This window comes from Colletotrichum phormii, assembly GCF_030913505.1.
Source record: "Colletotrichum phormii strain CBS 102054 chromosome Unknown BDP81scaffold_5, whole genome shotgun sequence".
In the NCBI taxonomy this organism is placed as follows: Eukaryota; Fungi; Ascomycota; class Sordariomycetes; order Glomerellales; family Glomerellaceae; genus Colletotrichum; species Colletotrichum phormii.
The window spans coordinates 1,013,359-1,034,720 of NW_026851447.1; the positions used below are offsets into that span (position 1 = coordinate 1,013,359).

A 21,362-nucleotide genomic window follows, 5' to 3' on the forward strand; every position below is an offset into this window, starting at 1 on the left:
TTTCTATCCTCAGCTTGGTTCTTTTTTCTGCTTTTACCTCCTTTGCAACCTATGTATAACCTGTTAATAGAAAATCCAAACACAGAATACTTAGGTAGCTTTTGTCCGCGCAACGTCTATGCTCTCTTGCCAAAGACGCGCAGTCTCTTCACTCCGCCGTCCGGAATAATGGTGATCTTGACGTGTGTGAAGGCCTTGTCCTTGACAGCGCTGGGGAAGTCATGCTCCGCATCCGGTCCGCACTTGCTAGGCGCCACAATCTCCGTCCACCCGGCGGCGTCCGCGCCCGGCTCGCCGCTCTCGATCCACGAGATGGCGTCAATCTTTGACTTTTGCGGGAAGTTGCCGCGGAAGTGCGCCGTGTCGACGACGACGTTCTGCACGTAACCGGGAGCGCCGAGACGGACAATGGTCCAGTCCACGTGGCCCTTGCTGCGCGATCTGGCCGTCTCCCATCCATCTCCCATGTCCTTACCGCGGCCCGGCAGCAGGAGGTTGTCCTTGGTGCCAAAGTGCTGGTCGCTGCAGGAGATGGCGACGCCACCGTTCTGGGCGGCTGCCAGGTCGAAGATGGCCTCCTTGTCGTCGGGGAAGACGGGGACGGCGTGGCCAAAGAGGCGGAATCTGGCAATACCTCCGTCTGGGTACATGTTGAGACGGACGTGAGTGTACTGCTTCTGCTTGGGCTCAGCCAGCTTCCATCCGAAGCGCTGCGACGGGCCGCATTCTTCGTTGCCGAGAATCGTCTCCCACTGGCCCCTGCCGCCTTTCCATGAAACGACCTCGTCGTCGTTGAGGTTGAAGCAGCCCTCGACGGAGATTGAGGGGGCGTGGTTGCCAGAGAAGAAGGCGGTGTCGACCTCGACACCTTCGACAGTGCCGGAAGCAACACCAAGACGGACAATGACCCAGTCAAAGCGCTCCGTGTTGTGACGCCTGGTCTCCCAGCCGTCGTACCAGGCGCCGGTGTAGACCATCTTTCCTGGTTGCCTAATGGGCGCGGTTGGCGTCAACAAGTTGGTAGCCTCGGCGAACCATTCATCTGAGAAGGCAAGAATCTTTCCACCCAGAGCAGCAGAGATCAAGTCTGGAGGGGAACATCAGTATGTTTTCTTTGTCATGACATGTGCGTGTACGATGTGGGGTTGACGATGAGGCGTCTCACTCATTACTTACCAATGCTGCTTGAGCGGAATGTTGTGTCAATGTCATCTGAGGCGACTCTGGAAGCCTTGACCTGCTCGAGGGTGTATTCTTGTTCGCTGGCCATGATGAAGGTTGGAGAGCGTGTGATATGGAGAGAATTGAAGAGGGGCAAACCACGTTAGGCGCGGGGTCCGAATTTCACCAAGATATGAGTTCTGTGAGGGTGTATAGATGGATGGTATCCCAACTTGGAATTTGCAGAACTTGGGCTGAAGAATGGGAGTTGATGGAAGATGAAGACGAATGTGAGTGTAAATGTTTGTCGGATGAGGAGAAGCAGAAGCCGCGCGCAAGAGTCATGGGCTTTGGCCGTTCGGCGCCCTCGCCCGACCCCTTCATCCATTGTTCTTCACGCACCCGACTGGACTGGAGTTTGCACCGAGCGGCCAGTTCCGAGGTCGGGCGGCCACAGCTGACGGCCGCATTGGAGGGGTTTGGAGGGGTTGATGGCGGCCGGCGGCCGGCGGCCAGCGGGCAGTCACGGCGCGCGGCGCGATAAGCAAAAAAAAAAAAAAGGGGGCGTAATGATTCGATTGTATCAGGTAATTGAGGTAAGGTAACCTAAGGTAAGGTAAGCTAAGCTAAGCTAATAGCGAGACGGCGGGCCAATCTGCGACTTTTCCCGTCCGCAGCAAACACAACTGTGATGCTGTTTTCCCCGCAATCCCATCGGCCCAGTGCCCAGTGCCCGTGAGTGTGACGGTGTGAACCCCGCTATTCGGTCGGCGGGGCGGGACGGGAGGCTCCTGGGCAGAACTGGCGCCGAGAAATTGGGGACAATGGAAGCCCGATACGCAAGCCAAGGCCGGACTGGAGGCTTTGAGATGATACGATCCGGAAGACTTTCCGATCTTTATGTCCGTCTGTCACTGCTGACAGTTTGTGTGCTGTAGTGTGGGTACGTAGGGCCATGTCTTTCCTTCTCGCTTTCTGTAATTCCGACCCTCTAAATGCTTCTCTCTCTAGGGACCTTAGATACCATGTGCTGGTGTGTACAGGTGCGGTGCGTGTATATGTACCTACTTCAGTGGCAGTCTGCAACCTCAAAGTCTACAATCCTCCAAACATCGATCATCCTGTGACGTTGAGGATCTGATAAGGAATGGCATTGAACGCTCCGACACCCATCATCACCGTCGGCAGTGTCATCCGCCATGGGAAGTTGCTGCTGCTTGCACAGTAAGATGTCGTATACCGCGGCTAGGAACAATCGAGATAGAGAAGCGACGGGTGGAATACGAAGGACCCCTCGTTCCATCACGTGAGAAAGAAGCAGCCCCAGGCCAGTCAGTGAAGAAAACTGCTGGTCTGGATGTGTAAGGTAACTGACAAACGATGCCGTATGAGGTGGTCACCACCGACACCAACACTCCCTTCCACACCTTTCGCGGGATGGATGACACGCACACTATCTGCAGTTCCAGGTTGTGTACTGCAATGAAGCCAAGACAAGGCAGTGATTTTCGACGTGAGCTCCAGTTCCCGGGCACACCTCGCACATCATCCTCTATTGACATTCGACATCGTCGTTGCTCACTGTCAAATTGGTGTCTTCCCGACCCATCCGGTCCCGGGGTCGACCTTCTCTCGAGCTCTCGGACAGGGCGTTGCTGTCTTCGATTTGACCACGCGGGCAACAGTCATCACCCAGAGAGAAGCCGAACCGCCGCACATGCAGACGAATGCATAGACGACTAAATGGCAACAACAATGCGAGCCGGCCCATGCTGGGGGAAAGCTTGAGAGCAACTGTCCCTAGCGTCTAGCGTGTGCAATGAGGTGGCCATCTGCGTGCGGGATGGTGGGTGAGATCGATGTTAGCGGTTGCCCGTTCCAGTGAGCAGCGTGCTTCTACAGCCAAGGTACGTACCCTTTCCCCGAATTCTACAGCGGCGGACCGGTAGCGACAGGTTACCTACCTTACCCCACCTGCACCCTTTAGCGCACCGTTCCCTGCAATCACCCCCTGCAACGAGTGCTCAATCAGAAATACGCGGCCTCCGATAGGTCACAGCTCGAGACAACCTCGCCGTCATCGATGCCGCCATCGACGACCTCTCAGTACCTTCTCCGACCGCCAAAATGCCGTCCCTTCCCTCGTCTTCTTTTCCTCCTTCCAAACCCGGTCCCCAATGCTCACGGCGTTTCGAACATACTTCAACGCCGCTCTGTGTGCTTGTTCCAACTTCATTTCTTCATCCTGACAGACTCCAAGCGCTTACAACTATCGCAATTTCTATCGCAACAATCGAGAGTAGATCTGTCGTGACTTTGCGCCCTCGCTGCTAGAAACACATTGCATTCCCCGAGACCCATTTCCCGATCTTTGCAACTCCCACCGACAACGACGGCGACGACGTCTACGACAATGTCTTCCGCCACAGGACTTCCGGAGCCACCTCCACGAGGCGATGGCGATAATGAGTTCGAGCCTCTTCTTGGTCGATCTGGCGACGCTCAGCAACAACCGGGCGAATTCATTGCCAGGAACCTCATCATCGGTATGTTGCTCTCTGCCCAGCCACACCCTGTCTCCCTTTGCGGTTTCCCGGGCAGCTGCTGATATCTCAACCTTCATAGGCACCGGCATCATCGCCCAATTCGGCGCCGTTATATTCGTTGCCATGATCTGGGCTGCCGTGCTGACCAAGGACGTAATCCTCTTTTCCGGCCACCCGCTTGCGCAGAGTCTCGCCATCTTTACCCTCACCCAGTCGATCCTCTCGCTGCAGCCGACGCACACTCCCGAGCAGAAACGTGTCGGCCAGCGCGTTCACGCCGGCCTTAACCTGCTCGCCTTCCTGTTCCTCGTCGCCGGTGTTGGCATCATCGAGTACAACAAGTTCCTGCAGGGCCCCGACTCCCACTTCCACTCTGTTCACGGCTACCTTGGCGTGACCGTCTCCATCATCCTGCTGCTGCAGTACATTGTCGGCTTTACAATGTGGGCTACCCCGAAGTTGTACGGAGGCGAGGACACTGCCAAGTCCATTTGGAAGTACCATCGCTGGAGCGGCTACGTCGTTCTTGTGCTTCTGCTCGCGACGGCTGCGACAGCCATTGACACTGGTTTCAACTATAACGTATTGAAGCTGAAGCTCTGGGCTGTTGTCGTTACGTCTCTCATGATCCTCGTGGGTATCATCCCGCGTGTGCAAAAGCAGAAGCTTGGTTTCTCGTCCTAGATCTGGCGGATAATGGCTTCACTGGTGACAGCGCATCATGGATGTTGGTCTTCGCACGTCGCTCCCGATGTAGACTTGTTGAAGAGGGAAGAAAAGGGGTGCTGACAAGGCCGAACAGAAGAGCAGGGGTTTGCAATTTGGTCAATTTCAAGATCACATAAGTGTTTGCTTTGTAGGTGCGGTTTTTTGAGAATTCATATGATGGAATCAACACGCGTGGGACTGTCGCTGTCAGGCGTCGATGCTACTAAGTATGATTTATGGTTACCATTGGGTTTGTCTCGTAGCTTTTGCGAGTTGCAGAATGATTATCTGATTGTTATCTACCCTGCGTTTGATCAATATTTCACTTCTAGGTGCCAAAGAGAGAGCATTCCCTACTTGTCGAGGTCGTGTTCGCTTGCTTGATCAGGAAGCCCAGATTAGCCACCTACGGAGTTAAACGTCGTCGTCGTTCGGCCCGTTGAGGTGCAGGACGTGAACTGGCGCATACTGCGTGATTGACTGACTGACGCGATTGACTATGTAGATATCATACACTTTGAATCTTGAACATGGTTGTTACTAACTTTAGGATTGTGTGGCATGCATGTGGCGCACCTAGCACTGATACACTATATACGGAATTTGCAGATAAGAACTTTCAAGTAAACCATTCATCTGTCAATTCCATCATTCGACCTTCATATACATTAGTCGCTCCTCCTGGGTATACTGTCCGCCACTACGTCGAATATCAGAATTCACACGCTGTACAAACAAGACGAGACGTCTCGTGCGTCCATTTATCGTCTCATGCATCCGCGCTTTTCCAAACATAAAAATACTCTTCCAAACGTCATAAACATGCCCTACAGGCATATCTTCTCTCCTCCTCTGCTGCTTCACACTGTTGACGCAGCGTTTCGTCTCATTAGCATTCCAAACCATTCAGTGTTTGGTGAGATTGAAATTATGAAATATTCAGCATGCGTGTCTTGTCGCATGCCCTCGGTATCCAAAATTCGTGCACGTCGTCGGACCATAAAGGCCGGCCGGTGCTAAAGAGTGTAAAGAAAAATATCCGGAGCAAGCCGTGGGTGTTTCTGGCTTCGATTATGGACGTGGCCATCGTGTGTTTTGTCCTGGGCTTCATGCCACTGGCTCAAGCTCTCGGGTCGTCATCGGTTCGCAGCTGCATAGCCCGGTGATGGCGGCTGGCGAACATGCGGATGACACAGCTCACAATGCCCCTCGGCATGGTGCGCCGTCGAGAATAAGCGGACCCTTCGTCACGGCATGGATGGCAACCCCAGCCATGCTGCCGATCGTTGCCTTGTAAGCAGCAACCACAATGTCGCGTGAACTTCGTTGTTCAAGTGCTCGATAAGTTGATTGCGTACGTTCTTGTCATACTGTTTCCTCCTTTGGTAGAGTGGCCTCTTTTCTAGGGGAATGTGTTTCCGACAGGCATGGGCCAGTCATCCTCGGTGATGCTAGACCAGAACACCCAAACTGCCACGACAGCAAGCAGGGTGAACAAGGTCTCGAAAAGTGCGCCGTCGATTGCGCCATTGGTGCCATTGCAGATGTGAGAGCTCACGACGTAGTTGAAGATTTGGCCAATGGCAAAGAGTAGCAAGGCTGCGGTCAGGTAGATCATGGGCCGCATCTCGCCGAGAACCCGGACAACTAGGATAGCTTCGAGAACGAAAAACGCGACGAGGAAAATTAGTGGCGCAAGCTGGTACAAGACGTAGAGAGCGATGTGGCGGTTTGGCTCTTCGTACGACGAGTTCCAGTAACCCGTCCACTTGAAGCCGGTATCGAGCGTGATGTAGAGCGTACCGCCCAAGAGGATGGTGGCGGAGGCAACGATCAATCCCATGGACATGGGCGTTCCATCGTCGACGATTTGATAACCAACGACCGCGTTAAGCATTAGGATCCAGGTCGATGCAATAATTATGCCAAGGTGAATTCCGGTGAAAGCCTGTACGTCAGTCAGGATAATTGCTCCCAGAAAGCTTGAGCTTCAACTGGGAAAACTAACAATTCGAACATTTTCCGCCAACGGAAAGTCTCCAACGGTGAAGATTTCGCATATTTCCATGATGATAAAGCTGACGAGGAACAGTTGCATTTCCCTGTGCGTCAAGGTTAGCATGCCGGTCGAGCGCAATGCTTGAGCGAACGTCACGGGCTTACCTCCGACCTACTGCAGCCTTCTTGCGCTCAGACCGCAATAAAAGAAAAAGCGTCACGACGATAGCAAGGGCGGCAATGAGAATCGAGCCGAGATTTCCCAACTTGCGGCCTCCGCTGAGGGAGATGCCTTTTAACACGCATTGATCCCACGGCCCGGATTGACTGTGGCTGTCGGATAGCACCTGAGGAAGAACGGGTTAGTTCAAACTTTTGCTGAAGCTCGCGAAAAGCTCAACTGCGCATTTCGCGAGACGTCGATAATAATTCAACATACATTGCAGACGGGCAGTGTTGAGTCTCGGCAGAAGTTCTGTGGACTTGGTTAGCATCGCGCGGTAAACGTGGATCGAACTGGTGAGCACAACATACAAAAAAGTTGCCAAACTGTGTTGAACCCATTGTGGCTGACGTTTGCGGCGAGACTAACGGCTACGTGCCAATGGGTGTTTCCCTTTCTTTGAACGTCGGGTATTCCCAGATTGAAGTGCTTTTGCAGGCGGCAAGAACAAAGGCTTTGATGTCTCGAGGACGAGTGGATTCGAACGGCGTAGCTAGTATTAGAGTCGCGTTGTGGAGGTGGACATGGAACGGCGAGGCGGTAAAACGGTAACGGTCGAGTGGTGGCTACAAGTCTGATTCGCTCCTCTCGTTCCTAGAGTTGATTGAGGTTGATGATGGTTTGCAAAAGTTGGCGAAGGTGAGGAATATGTTGTCGGGTGGCTGGTTGAGCAAGCGGGTCCTGTTTCGCAGCCTCGTATTTCGATCCTTCCCCCGTCGACGCGATGCGACTTTCTTCTCGGCTGATTTCGAGGCAGCGGTTGGTGGTCTTTCGACAGCTAGCCGTTTATTCCCTCTCGATTTCTTCTTGCAGATTGTCGCTCCCTCGGTATTGCCTGTCGACCAGAATACGCAACATTCGCCGGATGATTCGACTGGGAAGTTGAATTGGTGTAAAAAAAATATTGGGGGATGCGGTTGCTTTGGGGCAAGGTAGGACGGCAGCGACGAAGACGATGGGCAGCAGATGCAGGCAGGTTGCAGCTGGGGGTGCAGGTGGTTTCGCAGGCGCAAAGTGAAGGGAAAGGCGTGAGGGATGTCGGAGGCGGCGCGCAGAGGGCGGTGGGACAATATAAGCCAAGTGAGTAAGGAGTGGAGGCGTTTAGTCCTAGAGAGGTTTCGTGCGGTGCCCTTCGAGTAATAGCGCCGAAGGGTGATTGACGAGGGGACTAGGGGAGAGGATTGACAACTGCCCGGGTACGTCTGGACGGGGCAAGATACTTCGTAGTGAGGTGGTACCTTGGCAGGCTGGCAGGAAAGCAGGGAGGAGGGGTGCTAAGGCAGGAACAAGGTACAGGCAGGTACCTAGAGATTCATGCCTGAGGTGGGAAAAGATAGCCAGCCTCCCACCTCCTTAGCGAAGGACTGGGCTGAGGTAAGGTACTTCGGGTAAGTACTCCGTACCTTTCAAGTATTGGTATGGGATTGCTTCCAAGTTCCTGGTGCCGTCCATTGCCTTGGACGCTTCCATGTTGAGCAGCTAACAATACGTTTAGTTTGGGGGGAAGAGGCTCCCAAGCGTTGTCTACCTCTTCCCCTTTTCGCCCACTTTACTACTTCGTATGTGAGGCAAGAAAGCAGTTGGAAATAAGGCACCTGCCATTGCTTCCATGTCACCTTCCATGACTGACGGATACTTGATGAGATGTCTACGGAGTACAGGTGGTAGGGTAAGTTTCCATATCCGTACTGAGCACCTGAACTTGAAGCGACAGGGCTGGGCGCATCAAAGAAAACTGAGCCACTGGCCCACCTGGACTGGAGAGGGATTGAGGCACACGGAACCTCGAGCGTTGAGAAGCGTCGACGTATTTCGTACGAAAAGGCAGGTTTGATTGATTTCCAGGTTTACTACGATGAATTATAGTGTACCTGCCCACCCCCCTGGCCGGTGACGCTAAACCATCTGGCGCTTCTGAGGTGCAGCTGCACGCGCCATGATTGGACGATGCGGCCACTTGGGACGAAAGATTTCCAGGAAACTCGCCAACAACTGGCGGGTCCTTGGAAGTGTAATTTGGCGACCCCCCAGTCCGGTGTGCTCCCTCCCTGCTTTGATTCTTTTTGATTGCACTTTCTCTCTCTGTATCACGGTCGCGCAGCTAATGCTCTTATTCACCAGCCACTTGCCGCATCTGTACACCTTTACTTAGGGTATTTAAGACAAGGAAGGGAATGAGGCAGCTCTGGGCAGATGGATTCGCGACAGGCATTCGTGAGCACATGTATCAAAACCAGGCGCGAACAGGGCGGGTTTCCATTTGCAAAGTCATGGAGAGGATGCTCCAGCTCGTCTGATGTCGCACATGAGATTTGGCAACCACCACGACCTCGCGAGCTCCCGGTCGGCCCTTAGTAGTATTAGCGTGGCATCCGTAGATTACACGCAAAGTTGTCATTCTTTTGCGCCTGGCCTGTTTCGGTTAGACGCCAGTGCTGATGCAAGCAGAACATCCATATTCACCAAGAAGCATGGCATCCAACGCTGTGGGAGAGGAAGAAGGGAGCCACGGCTAAATACCTAGGACCAGACAAAAGCAAGCGGAATCGTACGTTGCACCATCTCGGGGCCGAATCGCCGAGTACCTATTCGAATACGTACCGATTCGCAGCAAGGTAAGGCAGGCACCCACGCACCCCGTAGCCCAAACCAACTGGAAAGAGCTCGCGAGTCGCTGGGTCTTGGACTCTTGCGCCGCCTTGATAAAAAGGTCGGCAAATTGGCGGCTTTCATGCACGATGAGCTGGGAAGCCGCCCTCTGCAACCTCACACGTCCCTTTCAACTTTCGCAGCCACGTATCCTTCGCTTTCACTATCCACAGGACTATGGCTCACCTTTATTCTCTACTCCGTCCTCCGTACCGATATTCAAGCAGTCTCTCCCTCGGCCACGGCCCACTCCCTCGCCATACCTGTGCTCCACCGTCCATGGCCGTCGCGAACTCCGTGATCGTCACTCGCCTGGCCCTTCACCTTGAATCCCTACTCCCTACTCCCTGCGCTCCACTCAAGATCCAGCATCATTGAAGCGTCACAGCGTTGGTTCTGGTCCTCTCTGCCTCTTCCTTCTACTTCTCCGACTAAGACTCCTCACCGAATACGTGCTCTGTTTCTCAACCACAAACACACAGCAAAAATCAAACCCACTTCAATGATAAGGTGTACCATACCTCTTCGGCCGAGACATCGTTATACCTTCCCGCCAGAAGCCAGCGTTTGTCCTGAGCTACCAGCCCAACTAGCCGAAGGTACTCGATGAGTCGAGGGAGGTGGAGAGAGCATGATGGAATAGACACGGGTGGCGCTGGAATTAACGACTGTTCCACGCATGAGGCACTCTGAAGCCTGTGCTCTACATTCCTTTGCAACATCGACGCCAACCTCGAGACCATCGCATGGCATCGCAAGGTGCAAAGTATCCACCAAGAGACACCGTGCATCAGTCCACACCAAGCGCATCGTTTATCGTACGCCGTCTCATCAATCAAGATGCGCCACCACTCAATGCCTACGAGACCCGCGTCCACCCTAGCACAGGCTCAGAACCACATAGTTACGCATGGCCTACGTACGGATACTCATTAACGATCAGAGTCATCGCCAACAAGTCTCTGCAACCTATCCGTACATTACTACGGACCACCGCCCGCAAATATCAAGCTTGACATACCGAGCTGCTCTGTCCACCCCGACAACACTACTTGTGGCTCCAATCTCGCTTGTTCCCGGCCCGATCCAAATCTTCCACATTGCATCAGGGGATTCACGCGCAGAGATTCAGGCAGGAGGAATTCTTTTTCAGCAGGTGAAACTCGATCGCCAGTCCTGGGGGGAAAGCCATGCAAACGTCTGGCTCTGCGGCCTTCAGTGACAACTGCCGTCTCTTAAACGCTGCCAGCTGGCCACCCATTGCCAACCCGATCCAAAACATGAGGTACCTCAGGTACTTAGCCTCCACACGTGTCTGGACTCTGCCGCACGCCTTCAACGTCTGTTAGCCAACGGCCGTCGCCCATTGAAAAAGCATCCTGGACAATTTTTGTTGGACGTTTGAGCAATGATAGGACCCCCGCGACTGCAGGGAGTCTGAACCAGCGTCGCGAACCCTTCTTGGGTCTTGTCACCTCAGCCCGAACTCCAAGAAGCACAAGGATCAAAGACACCTTACACCGGTCTTCGACTCGTCAGTATCCGTACTTGATGCCCCCCGCACATCTTGCCGGGGGAGTAGCCCACCCGCACACACCGCGGCCGGCTCGAACGGAACCAAGCCGGGACAGGAAGGCCGCTAGCCTCCACTTGAGGTGGCTCCCAGCCTCCCAAGTTTGGAGTTTCTCGTTCAGGGCTTATTTTTCTGGTTCCCATCTGTTCAAGTTTTGAGCTATCGCAAGGCCTGCAGATACTCAGTAGTTCACCTCACAGTCAAATGTCGGAAACCAGACGCTAGATACCAGATACCGCTGATCGACGTGTCTTACCTACCTGTCCACCGCCTGTCCACCGCCTATCAGTCTGTCGGTACGGATACTCCCACCTGAACACGGCCCACGATGGCTTAGCCTCAGATCGACTTTTCGGCTGGCAACAGTTTGGGGCAGGGGTTCCCCAGGAGTCTCGACAGCAACCAACACAGAACTGTATCCGTACAGCGCTTCCTCTCGTCAGTTCACCGCAAAATATCCCCACAGCTGCCATCTGTCAAATCGTACAGACTTTGGTTGTGGCTGTCCATTTTTTTTTGCCACCAAGCAAGCCATCTCTTGACCACCTCAGCGCCCGCTCCTCGGGCTCTAAGTTGTTGTGGGTGGAAAAATCTGTCCGAATTGCTGGTTGGGATGACCGCATTGATCCAAGGCGGCCGTGGGCATAAAGGGCTGAAATGGACGGTCATTGACTGGAGCAAAATGCCCCTCGGGGTCCCATACTCTCTTGGCTTCCGCCTCTCAAGAGCAAGGCTCTACCTACCAGTAAATGGAGCAATGTGAAGTTTGTTCGGATACGGAGCCACGAGCATAGCACACCGCCCCCTTCTCAACAGTGCATAGACGAGTATCCGTACTTTTGTACTACAGTACCTGGTCGATTACACAGCAAGAGGGTTGACAAGGTTTGGACCAGCTTCGACTTCTTTCCGCCGCCGAGTCTCGTTTCTCCTCATTGCGGTTGCGGACTGAAGGATCTACGTCTGAACATCCTGGCCGTGCTGAAGGAGTCGTTCTAGAACCTGGCAAAACTCAGTCGATTGCAACCCTCCCACGCTCCCTCGGGCATTCAGTACGCGGTCGTGGCGCTTGACGCCAATGCGGCACTTTGCGCCACTCTCTCTTCATGTGAGCTCTGGGTGTGGCAGTGCATCCAACGACGGACGACCACACAACCCGCGTCCAATACAAGCACGGCGGGATATCTTTGCGACGCGAGGGCTGTAAGTAAGCTAGACAGCTAGACCATGGCACCTTGGCTTGTACGCGTATGATGGCTGAAAATTGCCACGTTGATGTGCGATGCCTAGTATGAGATGTAAGCCCCAGCAGCAGTTGCACATCCTATTCGCAATTCTCCATGTTTTCTCTCGGTAATCGTGGCCTGGCTCTTGCAGTGCACGTTCGGCCCCGCCAGCGTGGCGACTGAGGGAACAAATAATTAGAGTTGTCGGATCCCTCGCGTCGATCATCGCCTACCTTGAACCCCATCTGCGCAGGATGTCATGTACAACTGTGTTCTTGATGTAGGTATGCACAATGGTGACTGTCCAGGCCTCGTGGACCTCTTGAAAGAAGAAGATGGGTGAAGGGCTACAACCAATTACAAGTGGGTTGCCTCCTCACCTTCGCCGCGTGTTCTGATAGCCTTCCTCACATGAGCTGCTGCTGCTCAGGCGAGGAAGACTTCCATGGTGGTAGAGGCAATGGTTGGTGTAGCTAAACGTCTCGCCTAAGCAGTGTTTCTTGTAAGTAGACTTCATAGTGTTTCCGCAAGGCTTGAGATGTAAGAACCAATAGGTATGTAGCTCTTGTCTTTGACACAAGTGACTTGCTCATGCGCATACCTATCCTCACCTTTATCCCCCCTCTTGAATTAACGAACTTGGGAAGTATTCGGGCCGGGAATTGTATTTCATCCACGTCCAGTAAGCATTCAATTGAGGTCGCGATACTTTAAAACTCGCAGTTGCTCGACTCCAGTCACGATGTCAACTGGTTGTCAACTAGCCTGGGACGCCAACTGAACGTTGCCGGCCAGAACCCAAGGCCGTTGAATGATGTTGGAAGAACCACGATATCATAGATGTCAGTACCATTGTGCAGTTGAACGACCACGAAAGGACGGCGTAGAATCCTTTTCCAAGTAGCTTGATAATCTGAGAGCTGTGTTCGGGTCATGCAAGTGACAAACGATTCTCCAGATGTAAGCTTTGTGCTTTACAAACGCTCTTATCACCAATGTTTCTCCAAAACCCTTGCATCAAGTGCACTGCGCTGGGGAACGAGTTTATAGCAATAAGCCTAAGAGAGTGACGAGCCCATTGATTGGAAAGCGTAAGGTAGGAAGATATAACGTATCTCAGGTAGGTACTCAAAGTAAGGTAGCAAGTAGTGATGAAATAGAATGCCGGTCAATACACGATAAGCCGCCTTTTATAACCACCAGTATTATCATAATCTCAATTATAGAAACAAGAAAGTAATGATAGTAATAATGGCAGCAGTAGTAGTAGTAGTAGTAGCAATAGGAATAAGAGAAATAGAGGTAAGGTACCTTAGGTATCGAGCGGCATCACCTCCAAGTTTCCTCTCTTATCTTATCGCACATTTTGTCCTTCAGTGTCGTCCACTGCACCCCTGGCGAATATGGCCCCGTAGGTTGGGTACGGGCGCTTCGCTAGCGGCCCCCGCTTGGATGCAGCCGCGAGTGGGTGCCCGATCAACGCAGCCAAACATTGAGCAACAGCGCAGACGGCACTGCTAGTTGAGGATGGTTGCTCCGCAACGCCTAGCAAAATAAATGCCGTCAACCTCGATTGGCAGGGGCCCATCAACGTGAGCAGCCCCGAACAACATCTCACCGCACCCTCCATTGTCGTCGTCGTCACATCCACACCCGTCCACAGCTCCATCCACATTCAACTCCCCCGGGTAACAAACATTGAACCACCCCCACCCGGCTCTTAAGACCGCGCCCACCCATATTACCGCTGACACCGACTCGACCTTTGCCCTGGATCACAGAGTCCCGGATGACCTTGACTTGACATTACCTCGTTTTGCTTTGCTTTGCGCAGTCGCCATCATCGCTTCCTGCAGAACTCCCTTCACATTTGTCTGCTCTTTGCAATTGCCGCTTTATGCCATTCTTCCTGGTGCAGCGCGGCGCTCAAGCAACGACTAACACTACCTGATTATCCACCCCATCATCAACATCAAAGTGCCTGGGAGACTGTGCCGCATTGCATTGACTTACATTTTCCCTCGCGCCCGCATTCCAAGGCCTCTTAGCCTCACCACCAACACCATCCACCCAACTCCGATCACATTCTAATCACCTCGTCGCCCCGTTCGAGAACAATGGCGCCCGTGGAGCGCGAAGCTTCCAGGGACGCTGATCGTCCTCTGAGACACAGGCAATCAATGTCCTCTGATCAAGGCAGAGCTCTGGTTCCCATGTAAGTCACCAAAACACAACACTTCTTCCACCGACACCCATTCCCTATACACAACGTTCATGATGCGCTTGCCATGTCTGCTATCTGGCGTAGACTGATGAAGACCAGGTGGGATAGCTCAGATCCCGACAGGGCACCACCGCCCTTGCCCATGAATCCGCAATCGCCAGTTACAACCTCTAGGAAAGGAACTTCCGTTGCCATTCAGTCTGCCCACGCTGCTCTAAACGAAAGAGCTCGCGAGAGCGCCATGCTTCCGGCACCCTTGACCAAAAGGAATACCGAAACCTCCCCCGAACGTTCTCTCATCAAAGGATCACATCACAAACGCATGCAGTCTTTGCAGCCAGGAAACGTCAGAGACCTCAGTCTGCTCTTGGAGAGCGGTCAGCAGTCCAACCCACCATCGCCGACCAAGTCCCCCGAGCGGACACGCCCTTCCACACCAGCGGCCAACGGGAGGGACAGCTTCGCCGACACAAGAAGAGACAGTTTCGCCGATAGCAGGAGAGATAGCTTTGCAGATCTTAGGTCGACGGAGAGAGAGGCCACCACACCTTCATCAGTTCAGAGTCAGACGCCAGTCGCACGCCCGCCTATGAAAAGACAACAGCAAAGCATCTTGGGCGAAAACACACCTCCACAATCTGCTACCATGCTTGCCATACAGAATATGCCGCTTCAAGGTCAGCAGCAAGATAAGGAGAACGTCGCGAACGGCTCTACTGCACTCGTCAAGGCTCCTCAACAGGTCGAAGCCCTTTCGGGACAGATTCTGAGCCTCACCAGTATCGCGACAGCTCTTTCAAAAGACATGGCTCAGTTGAGCCGAAGAAGCCGTGACAATGCCACCGACTTGCTAAGTCTGAAGGAAGCAACAAAAGCTCGGGACGAGGATATCCGCAAGAGCTTGCGAGAACTCATCAACAACGCCCAGGATGCTGCTGCGAGCAGCAGGCCGAGCTCTCGCGACCCTTTCGTCAACAGCTTGTTCCTCGATACCAAGTCCCACCACACCTCCCCTCCACCAAGCAAAGCCGGACGCCCATTTTCTCTGCCTAGAATTCCTTCACCGAATAGCTTTGCGGCATCCATCGATCGAGATGCCCTGAGCACACCCTCGCTCTGCAACTCCAACGCCAACTCTAACTCAGAGTCTCCGAATACCATCGCGATACTGGACAAGATTATCAGAGACATGGGTACGAAAGAGGGGCACGACCTGCTTCTTGCTCGCCTGACCGACGTTGCCGAGAAGCTTGCTGGAGTGGCGCCCGCTTCAAAGGTCGATGAGCTGATCCAGCTCGTCAAGACCAAGCCTGCTGATGCCATGATCTCACGAAGTGGCGGCGGCCATGGGGAGAGCAACAGGAACATGCCTCGTGCGGCTGTGTTTGACGATGACAACAGCACCATGGACTTCGATTACGACCCCGGATATGCAAGTCAGCTGACCCATCGATTGGAGAGAGCCTTGCACAACGAGCCCGCCTCAAGATCCGCGGCATCTGGCAATGCTTCTGAGATCGTCAGTGACGAAGTGCTCAAGATCATTCGCACCGTCAAGGACAGTGTAGCACAAGGCGGCGGCCTCACCGCAGAAGTCAAGGCTCTCGTCCGGGAGCTTCGTGGCGAAGTCCTCGGTATGGGACGGGAGATTGGAAGAAGACTGGACGAGTCTCAGGCCCAACCAAAGTCTGAGGAGCCCTCGACCGATAACGACGAAGTTTCAAAGATCGTCCATGAGGGAATCGAGCAAATGAGAGAGCACATGGACGAGCTTCTTCGTGAGCATCGACGCCAGTCCGCCAGCTCTGTGGCATCAAGAGCACCAGCAATCGACTATCAAGAAATTTATAATGCCATGAGAGCAGCGCTCCGAGACTCCCAAGCATCGCAGGAGAAAGAGCCTGATCTGAATCGGGAGGATGTCATCGAGGCTGTCAGGGACGCCTGGGAAAACTACAAGCCTGAGGTTGAGAACCAAGATCCTGGCCTCGGACGGGAAGAGATACTGGAGTACCTCAAAGAGGGACTGCAGGACTACGTCGACAGGGACCAGGAGCCCGTAGGAGCCTCGCGAGAGGAGGTGTTCCAAGCAGTCGTTGAGGGTCTCAAGCATTTCTCGCCGCCCCGTGTTGAGACACCAGCAAGCCTCTCACGAGACGAGATTCTTGAAGCCGTTCGCGAGTGCCTAGAGGAGTTCGAGTTCCCCGTTGCCCCCTCGGCATTCACACAAGAGCTCACCCGAGAGGACATGCTTCATGCGGTCAAGGAAGGCCTCAGCGGCTACGATCTGCCTAGCGCTGGAGCTCTCGTACCGCACCAGAACAACAACGAAGAGGTCGTCACTCGATTGCAAGATATTCTTGAGTGCATGCGCGGAGAGTTCCGAGCAGTGACAGAGGATGCGAAAGTGAACGCCGCCGCCAACGGCCGTGACACTGAGCAGATTCTGGACGCTACTAAGGACGGTCTGGAGAAGCTTCGTGCCGACATGGAAGCGTATGTCAGTCATCTCAGTGGCAGCACCGCCGGACAGGAAGAAATCACCCAGACTCTTCTTGGCACATTAGACTCCTTCAGAGATGAGATGGCTATGTTGGTTGACCGCGTTTCGAGCGATTCCAGATCGACAATTGAGTCACACATGGAGTCGCTACGCGACACCGTCAACTCCTCCATGGTTCCGGTCACTCCGCAAGTCAACCAGAAGGAGATCATCGAAGCCGTGAGAGATGGAATCGACAGCGTGCGTGGCGAGTTGCGCCGACCTTTTGCCGGCGTCACGGACATTCTAGACGCTCTTCACGATGGCTTGGCCGATCTGCGCATCAGTATCGACAAGGTGGCGAACCGGCCAGCGGATCTCACAGCCAACGATGAGGTTCTCGATGCATTGAAATCCGGGCTGGACAACGTTCGCTCAGAAATTGACGGCCTTCGAGAACTGCAAGGCCAGAACGACAAGGCATTGACGACCATGCATGACGGTGCCGTTGTGCCGGTTCCGGCTGATGCCCTCAAGCAGGATGACATCAAGAACCTCGAGGTTCTCATCACCCAGCTCCGAATCAAGATTGAGGCCATGGAACCCGCCAACGCCGATCCTGTCGCCAAAGATGATCTCACTCGTATGGAGGACATGCTTCGTTCTCTTCAGGAATCTGCATCCAAGGACGACATACTTCGTCTCGAGGACATGCTTCGGCTCGTACAAGAGTCGGTCTCAAAGGACGAGACTTCCCGGATCGAAGAAGTCTTGCTCAATGCCCAGAGCTCCGTTACCAAGGAAGACATAACACGTTTGGAAGAGGCGATTCTGCCTATCCAGGAGTGGGTCAAGTCCAAGGAGAGCCCGGTTAGCACCGATGCTTCAACAAAGGAGGACGTCCAAGCGATTGAAACTATCCTTCGTAACACCAAGGGTCGGTTGGATGACCTCATTGACAACGAGCAAGCCGTGCGAAAGGAGCATCTGGACAGCTTGGAGAACACCATCCTGGAGACCAGAGAAGCCATCAATCTCATTACGACGCAGCTGGATACCCTGCCGAAGAAGGATGACGTGACATCCGTGGAGGCCTTGGTGACGCAAGTTGCTGCAGGCTTTGAAGAAATGAAGGAGAGCGCTGCCAAGCAACTGGAGGACCCCGAGCGAGTCACCAAGACTGACGTCGAGGCTGTGGAAGCTGCATGTCACGATATCAAGGACGTATTCGATCAACTGCTCAAGACGGAAATAGCGGCCCTCGTCACCAAGGAAGACCTGAAAAAGACAGAGACAACCTTGGAAGAGCTCAAAGGCCCCCTCGAGGCCTTGGTGGTCCTGGAGGGACTCAAGGAAGGACTTCAGGAAGGCATCAAAGCCCCATTGGACGAGTTGAAGACAGAGCTCAAGACGGAGCTCAAGACCCCCATCGAAGAGCTCAAGACTCCACTCGAAGAGCTCAAGACACGACTTGACTCTCTGACCGAGTCGCACGACAAGGGAAGCGAGGAGCGCCAAGCCGAGATTGTCGGCGTTAGCGAACGCGTCACTGAAGTCAAGACCTTCCTTGAGGAGTTCCAGGGCTTGGTCAAGGGCAAACTCGAAGAGGGTGCCACTGGAGTTGAGAGCCTCTCAAAGATGCTCGAGGGTGTATCAACAGCAGTGGAGAACAACGCTTCCGTGAACCAAGACCTGAAGGAGCTCTCCGACACGATGAAGCTAGAATTCGAAGAGTCCAAGGCCGCTGTAGTCGGTGCGAAGCTGGAGTCCGACGAAAAGTTCCAGCAGACCACTGAGGCCTTGAGCGCCAAGATTGAGGAGAAGGTCGCGGAGCTGATGACCAAGTACGACGAGTTCCACGTTGCCCTCGACGACCGTGCAAAGGCCGGGGAGGCTAGAGATGCCAGCACTGAAGAGGCAGTCCTGGGTACCAAGGCTGTTGCCGAAGAGCTCAAGTCTCTCGTGGACACACTTGGCGCTGCTGTTACCGATTCAATGGAGAAGATGGAGGAGGCATCCAAGACCGTGTTCACCAGGGTTGAGGATCTCATGACGAAATCTGAGGAGAACCATACGGACGGGAAAGCCGATCACCAGCAAACTCGGGACCACTTGAAGCAAGCTGTCGACGCCGTCGAAATCATTCAGGGCCAGCTTATTGAATCCCAGCCTCAGATCTTGGAATCCATCAAAGATGTCTTGCTCATCGTCGGTCAACATTACGATTACGCCAAGACGTCAACGAACGATATTCAAAAGACAATCGAGGATGCCAAGCCAGTTGAACTTGCTCTGCCACCAATTCCTGACAAGTATGACGACACTGTGGTTCTGGAGAAACTTACTAAGTTGATCGAGCATACTGAGGTTCCGGTCGAGAAGTACAATGATGCAGGCGTTCATGAAAAGCTTGACAAGCTCGTCGAGCATGCTTCCGTTCCTCCTGAGAAGTATGACGATGCGCCAGTACATGAGAAGCTTGACAAGATCGTGGAGCATGTTTCCACTCCAGCAGAAAAGTACGACGACACGCCGGTTCACGAAAAGCTCGACAAGCTTGTAGAGCACTCTCAGGTGCCTGTCGAGAAGTACGATGATGCGCCGGTTCACGAGAAGCTCGACAAGCTCGTGGAACACTCCCAGATACCTGTGGAGAAGTACGATGATGCGCCGGTGCATGAGAAGCTCGACAAGCTTGTGGAACACTCCCAGATTCCTGTGGAGAAGTATGACGACGCGCCTGTTCACGAGAAGCTCGACATGCTTGTGGAGCACTCCCAGGTGCCTGTCGAGAAGTACGATGATGCGCCGGTGCATGAGAAGCTTGACAAGCTCTCTGAACAGCAGTTGCTGATCCCGACGGAGAAGTACGACGACGCAGTGGTCCAGGAAAAGCTGGACAGGATCGCTGAGTACCAGTCTTTGCTCCCAACCGAGAAGTACGACGACGCGGCAGTTCAAGAGAAGCTCGACATGCTTGCCTGCGGGCAGTCGTTGATCCCTACGGAGAAGTACGATGATGCGCCAGTGCACGAGAAGTTGGACAAGCTTGCTGAGCAGCAGTCGTTGATCCCAACCGAAAAGTACGATGACACAATAATTCGGGAACAGCTCGGAGTTCTCGCTGAACAGCAGCTGCTGATTCCCACCGACAAGTACGACGACGCAACTGTGCAAGACAAGCTTGACAAGATTGCCGAGCAACAGGCCTTGATCCCCACTGACAAGTACGACGATGCCGCCGTTCACGTGAAGCTGGACGAGCTTGTTGATCATACTCATGCTGCTGAGAAGGCCTTTGGCCAGCTCGACACTCTTGAAAAGGTCCACCAGCAAGTCATTCAAACGGCCACGGACATCTCGCTCTTCCTTGCTACCCAGACCAAGAAGATCAAAGAGGAGGAAGACGACAGAGAGCAGACCCTCCAAGAAGTGACCATCGAGTTAGAGCGCAAGTTTACTCTCAAGGAGCAGATTGAGGCCAGCTTGCTGGATCTGAAGCAGGAGGAGGAGAGACTCAGGGCCTCTGTACTCGGACTTCGGACGGAGCAAGAAAGTCTTATTCGGCAGAAGACAAGGCTGACGGGTGATGTCTCGTCTCTCGAGACTGCACTGCACATTCGTCGAGATGAGCTTCACGACATGGAATCTCGTGCCGAGGGACTGGAGCGCCGCATCCTGGAAGGCGTTATGGACCATTCCCGCGTCCTCCTGATGTCAAAGGCAACCAAAGGACGCGACGCTATGAGCCGTAAGCGTGTCCGGGACCAAAAGCCGGGTCAGGAGAACGGGGTCCCCGAGAAGCCTGCATCCTCTGCTGTCAACTTGGCGCTCTCTGCCAAGCGAAACTTGAAGCCTCCTTCGCAAGCGGGCGCTGCTCGCCGTATCTTGTCACTGAGCCAAATCACGAACAATGTGCCTACCGGTGGTGTCCAGCGGAGCCAAAGCGTCAGGACAGCCGGCGCCCGTGGCCATCGCAAGTCTAGCTGGGCTGGAGGCTTTTCGAAGGGCTATGGAGATCTCGACAAGGAGAACATGTCTTTGAAAGAGACGGAGGAGGAGAACATGCCCAGCCCCACGCCTGTTATGCACGAAGAACCGGCTAGCGGTGACGATCCCAGCGACACCGAGACGCTGCGTCGTAGCAGTCATGGCAGCCGTATGAGCCGTGGTAGCCGTGGTACAACTGTCGTGACGGAGAGTACCGACAACTACACTGGCGACGGTGACTACTCGGACTATTACGACGACAACCAAAGCGATTTGCAGAGTGACCTCCAGAGTGAGTGGACCGAGAGTGTCGTGAGCTCAAACGTCAGTTCAGACCTTGGCTCCAACCTCAGTCAAGAAACCCTGAACAATGAGGCCGCGGCAGTGGGGGAAGTGGCCTAGGATGACGAAATTGGTGTCTATTGAGAAGTTGTTTTCACATGGACATATTGACGAGTATTGAATAACGCATGAGCCAGCTGGGTCGGCGTCACCTGGGATGAACGGTAGTTTGTATCAAAATGGAGTTATTGGGTTTCCTTTCTCTTTTGTCTGAAATTGGTAGTGCTGGTATGACTCCAG

At 53.8% G+C, this 21,362-nt stretch overlaps 4 protein-coding genes across 4 annotated transcripts; 2 read left to right on the forward strand and 2 right to left on the reverse strand.

Annotated features, from left to right (window-relative positions):
* Positions 1-116: 116 nt before the first annotated feature.
* Positions 117-1,270, reverse strand: BDP81DRAFT_313856 (allantoicase; the record flags this gene model as incomplete). Its single annotated transcript, XM_060583936.1, has 2 exons — positions 117-1,087; positions 1,177-1,270. The coding sequence occupies 2 exons, from the start codon at positions 1,268-1,270 to the stop codon at positions 117-119; spliced, it is 1,065 nt and encodes a 354-aa protein (XP_060448168.1).
* Positions 1,271-3,574: 2,304 nt separating this feature from the next.
* On the forward strand, positions 3,575-4,391 carry BDP81DRAFT_391651 (cytochrome b561; the record flags this gene model as incomplete). The annotated part of the gene is made up of 2 exons (XM_060587569.1): positions 3,575-3,707; positions 3,787-4,391. The coding sequence occupies 2 exons, from the start codon at positions 3,575-3,577 to the stop codon at positions 4,389-4,391; spliced, it is 738 nt and encodes a 245-aa protein (XP_060448169.1).
* Positions 4,392-5,817: 1,426 nt separating this feature from the next.
* BDP81DRAFT_313816 (chitin synthase export chaperone) lies at positions 5,818-6,977 on the reverse strand (the record flags this gene model as incomplete). Its single annotated transcript, XM_060583932.1, has 5 exons — positions 5,818-6,363; positions 6,424-6,517; positions 6,579-6,760; positions 6,853-6,888; positions 6,948-6,977. 5 exons carry the CDS (start codon positions 6,975-6,977, stop codon positions 5,818-5,820), a joined length of 888 nt encoding a protein of 295 aa, XP_060448170.1.
* Positions 6,978-14,201: 7,224 nt separating this feature from the next.
* On the forward strand, positions 14,202-21,182 carry BDP81DRAFT_313279 (chromosome segregation ATPase; the record flags this gene model as incomplete). Its single annotated transcript, XM_060583878.1, has 3 exons — positions 14,202-14,299; positions 14,408-19,439; positions 19,572-21,182. The coding sequence occupies 3 exons, from the start codon at positions 14,202-14,204 to the stop codon at positions 21,180-21,182; spliced, it is 6,741 nt and encodes a 2,246-aa protein (XP_060448171.1).
* Between the last annotated feature and the right edge of the window lie 180 nt (positions 21,183-21,362).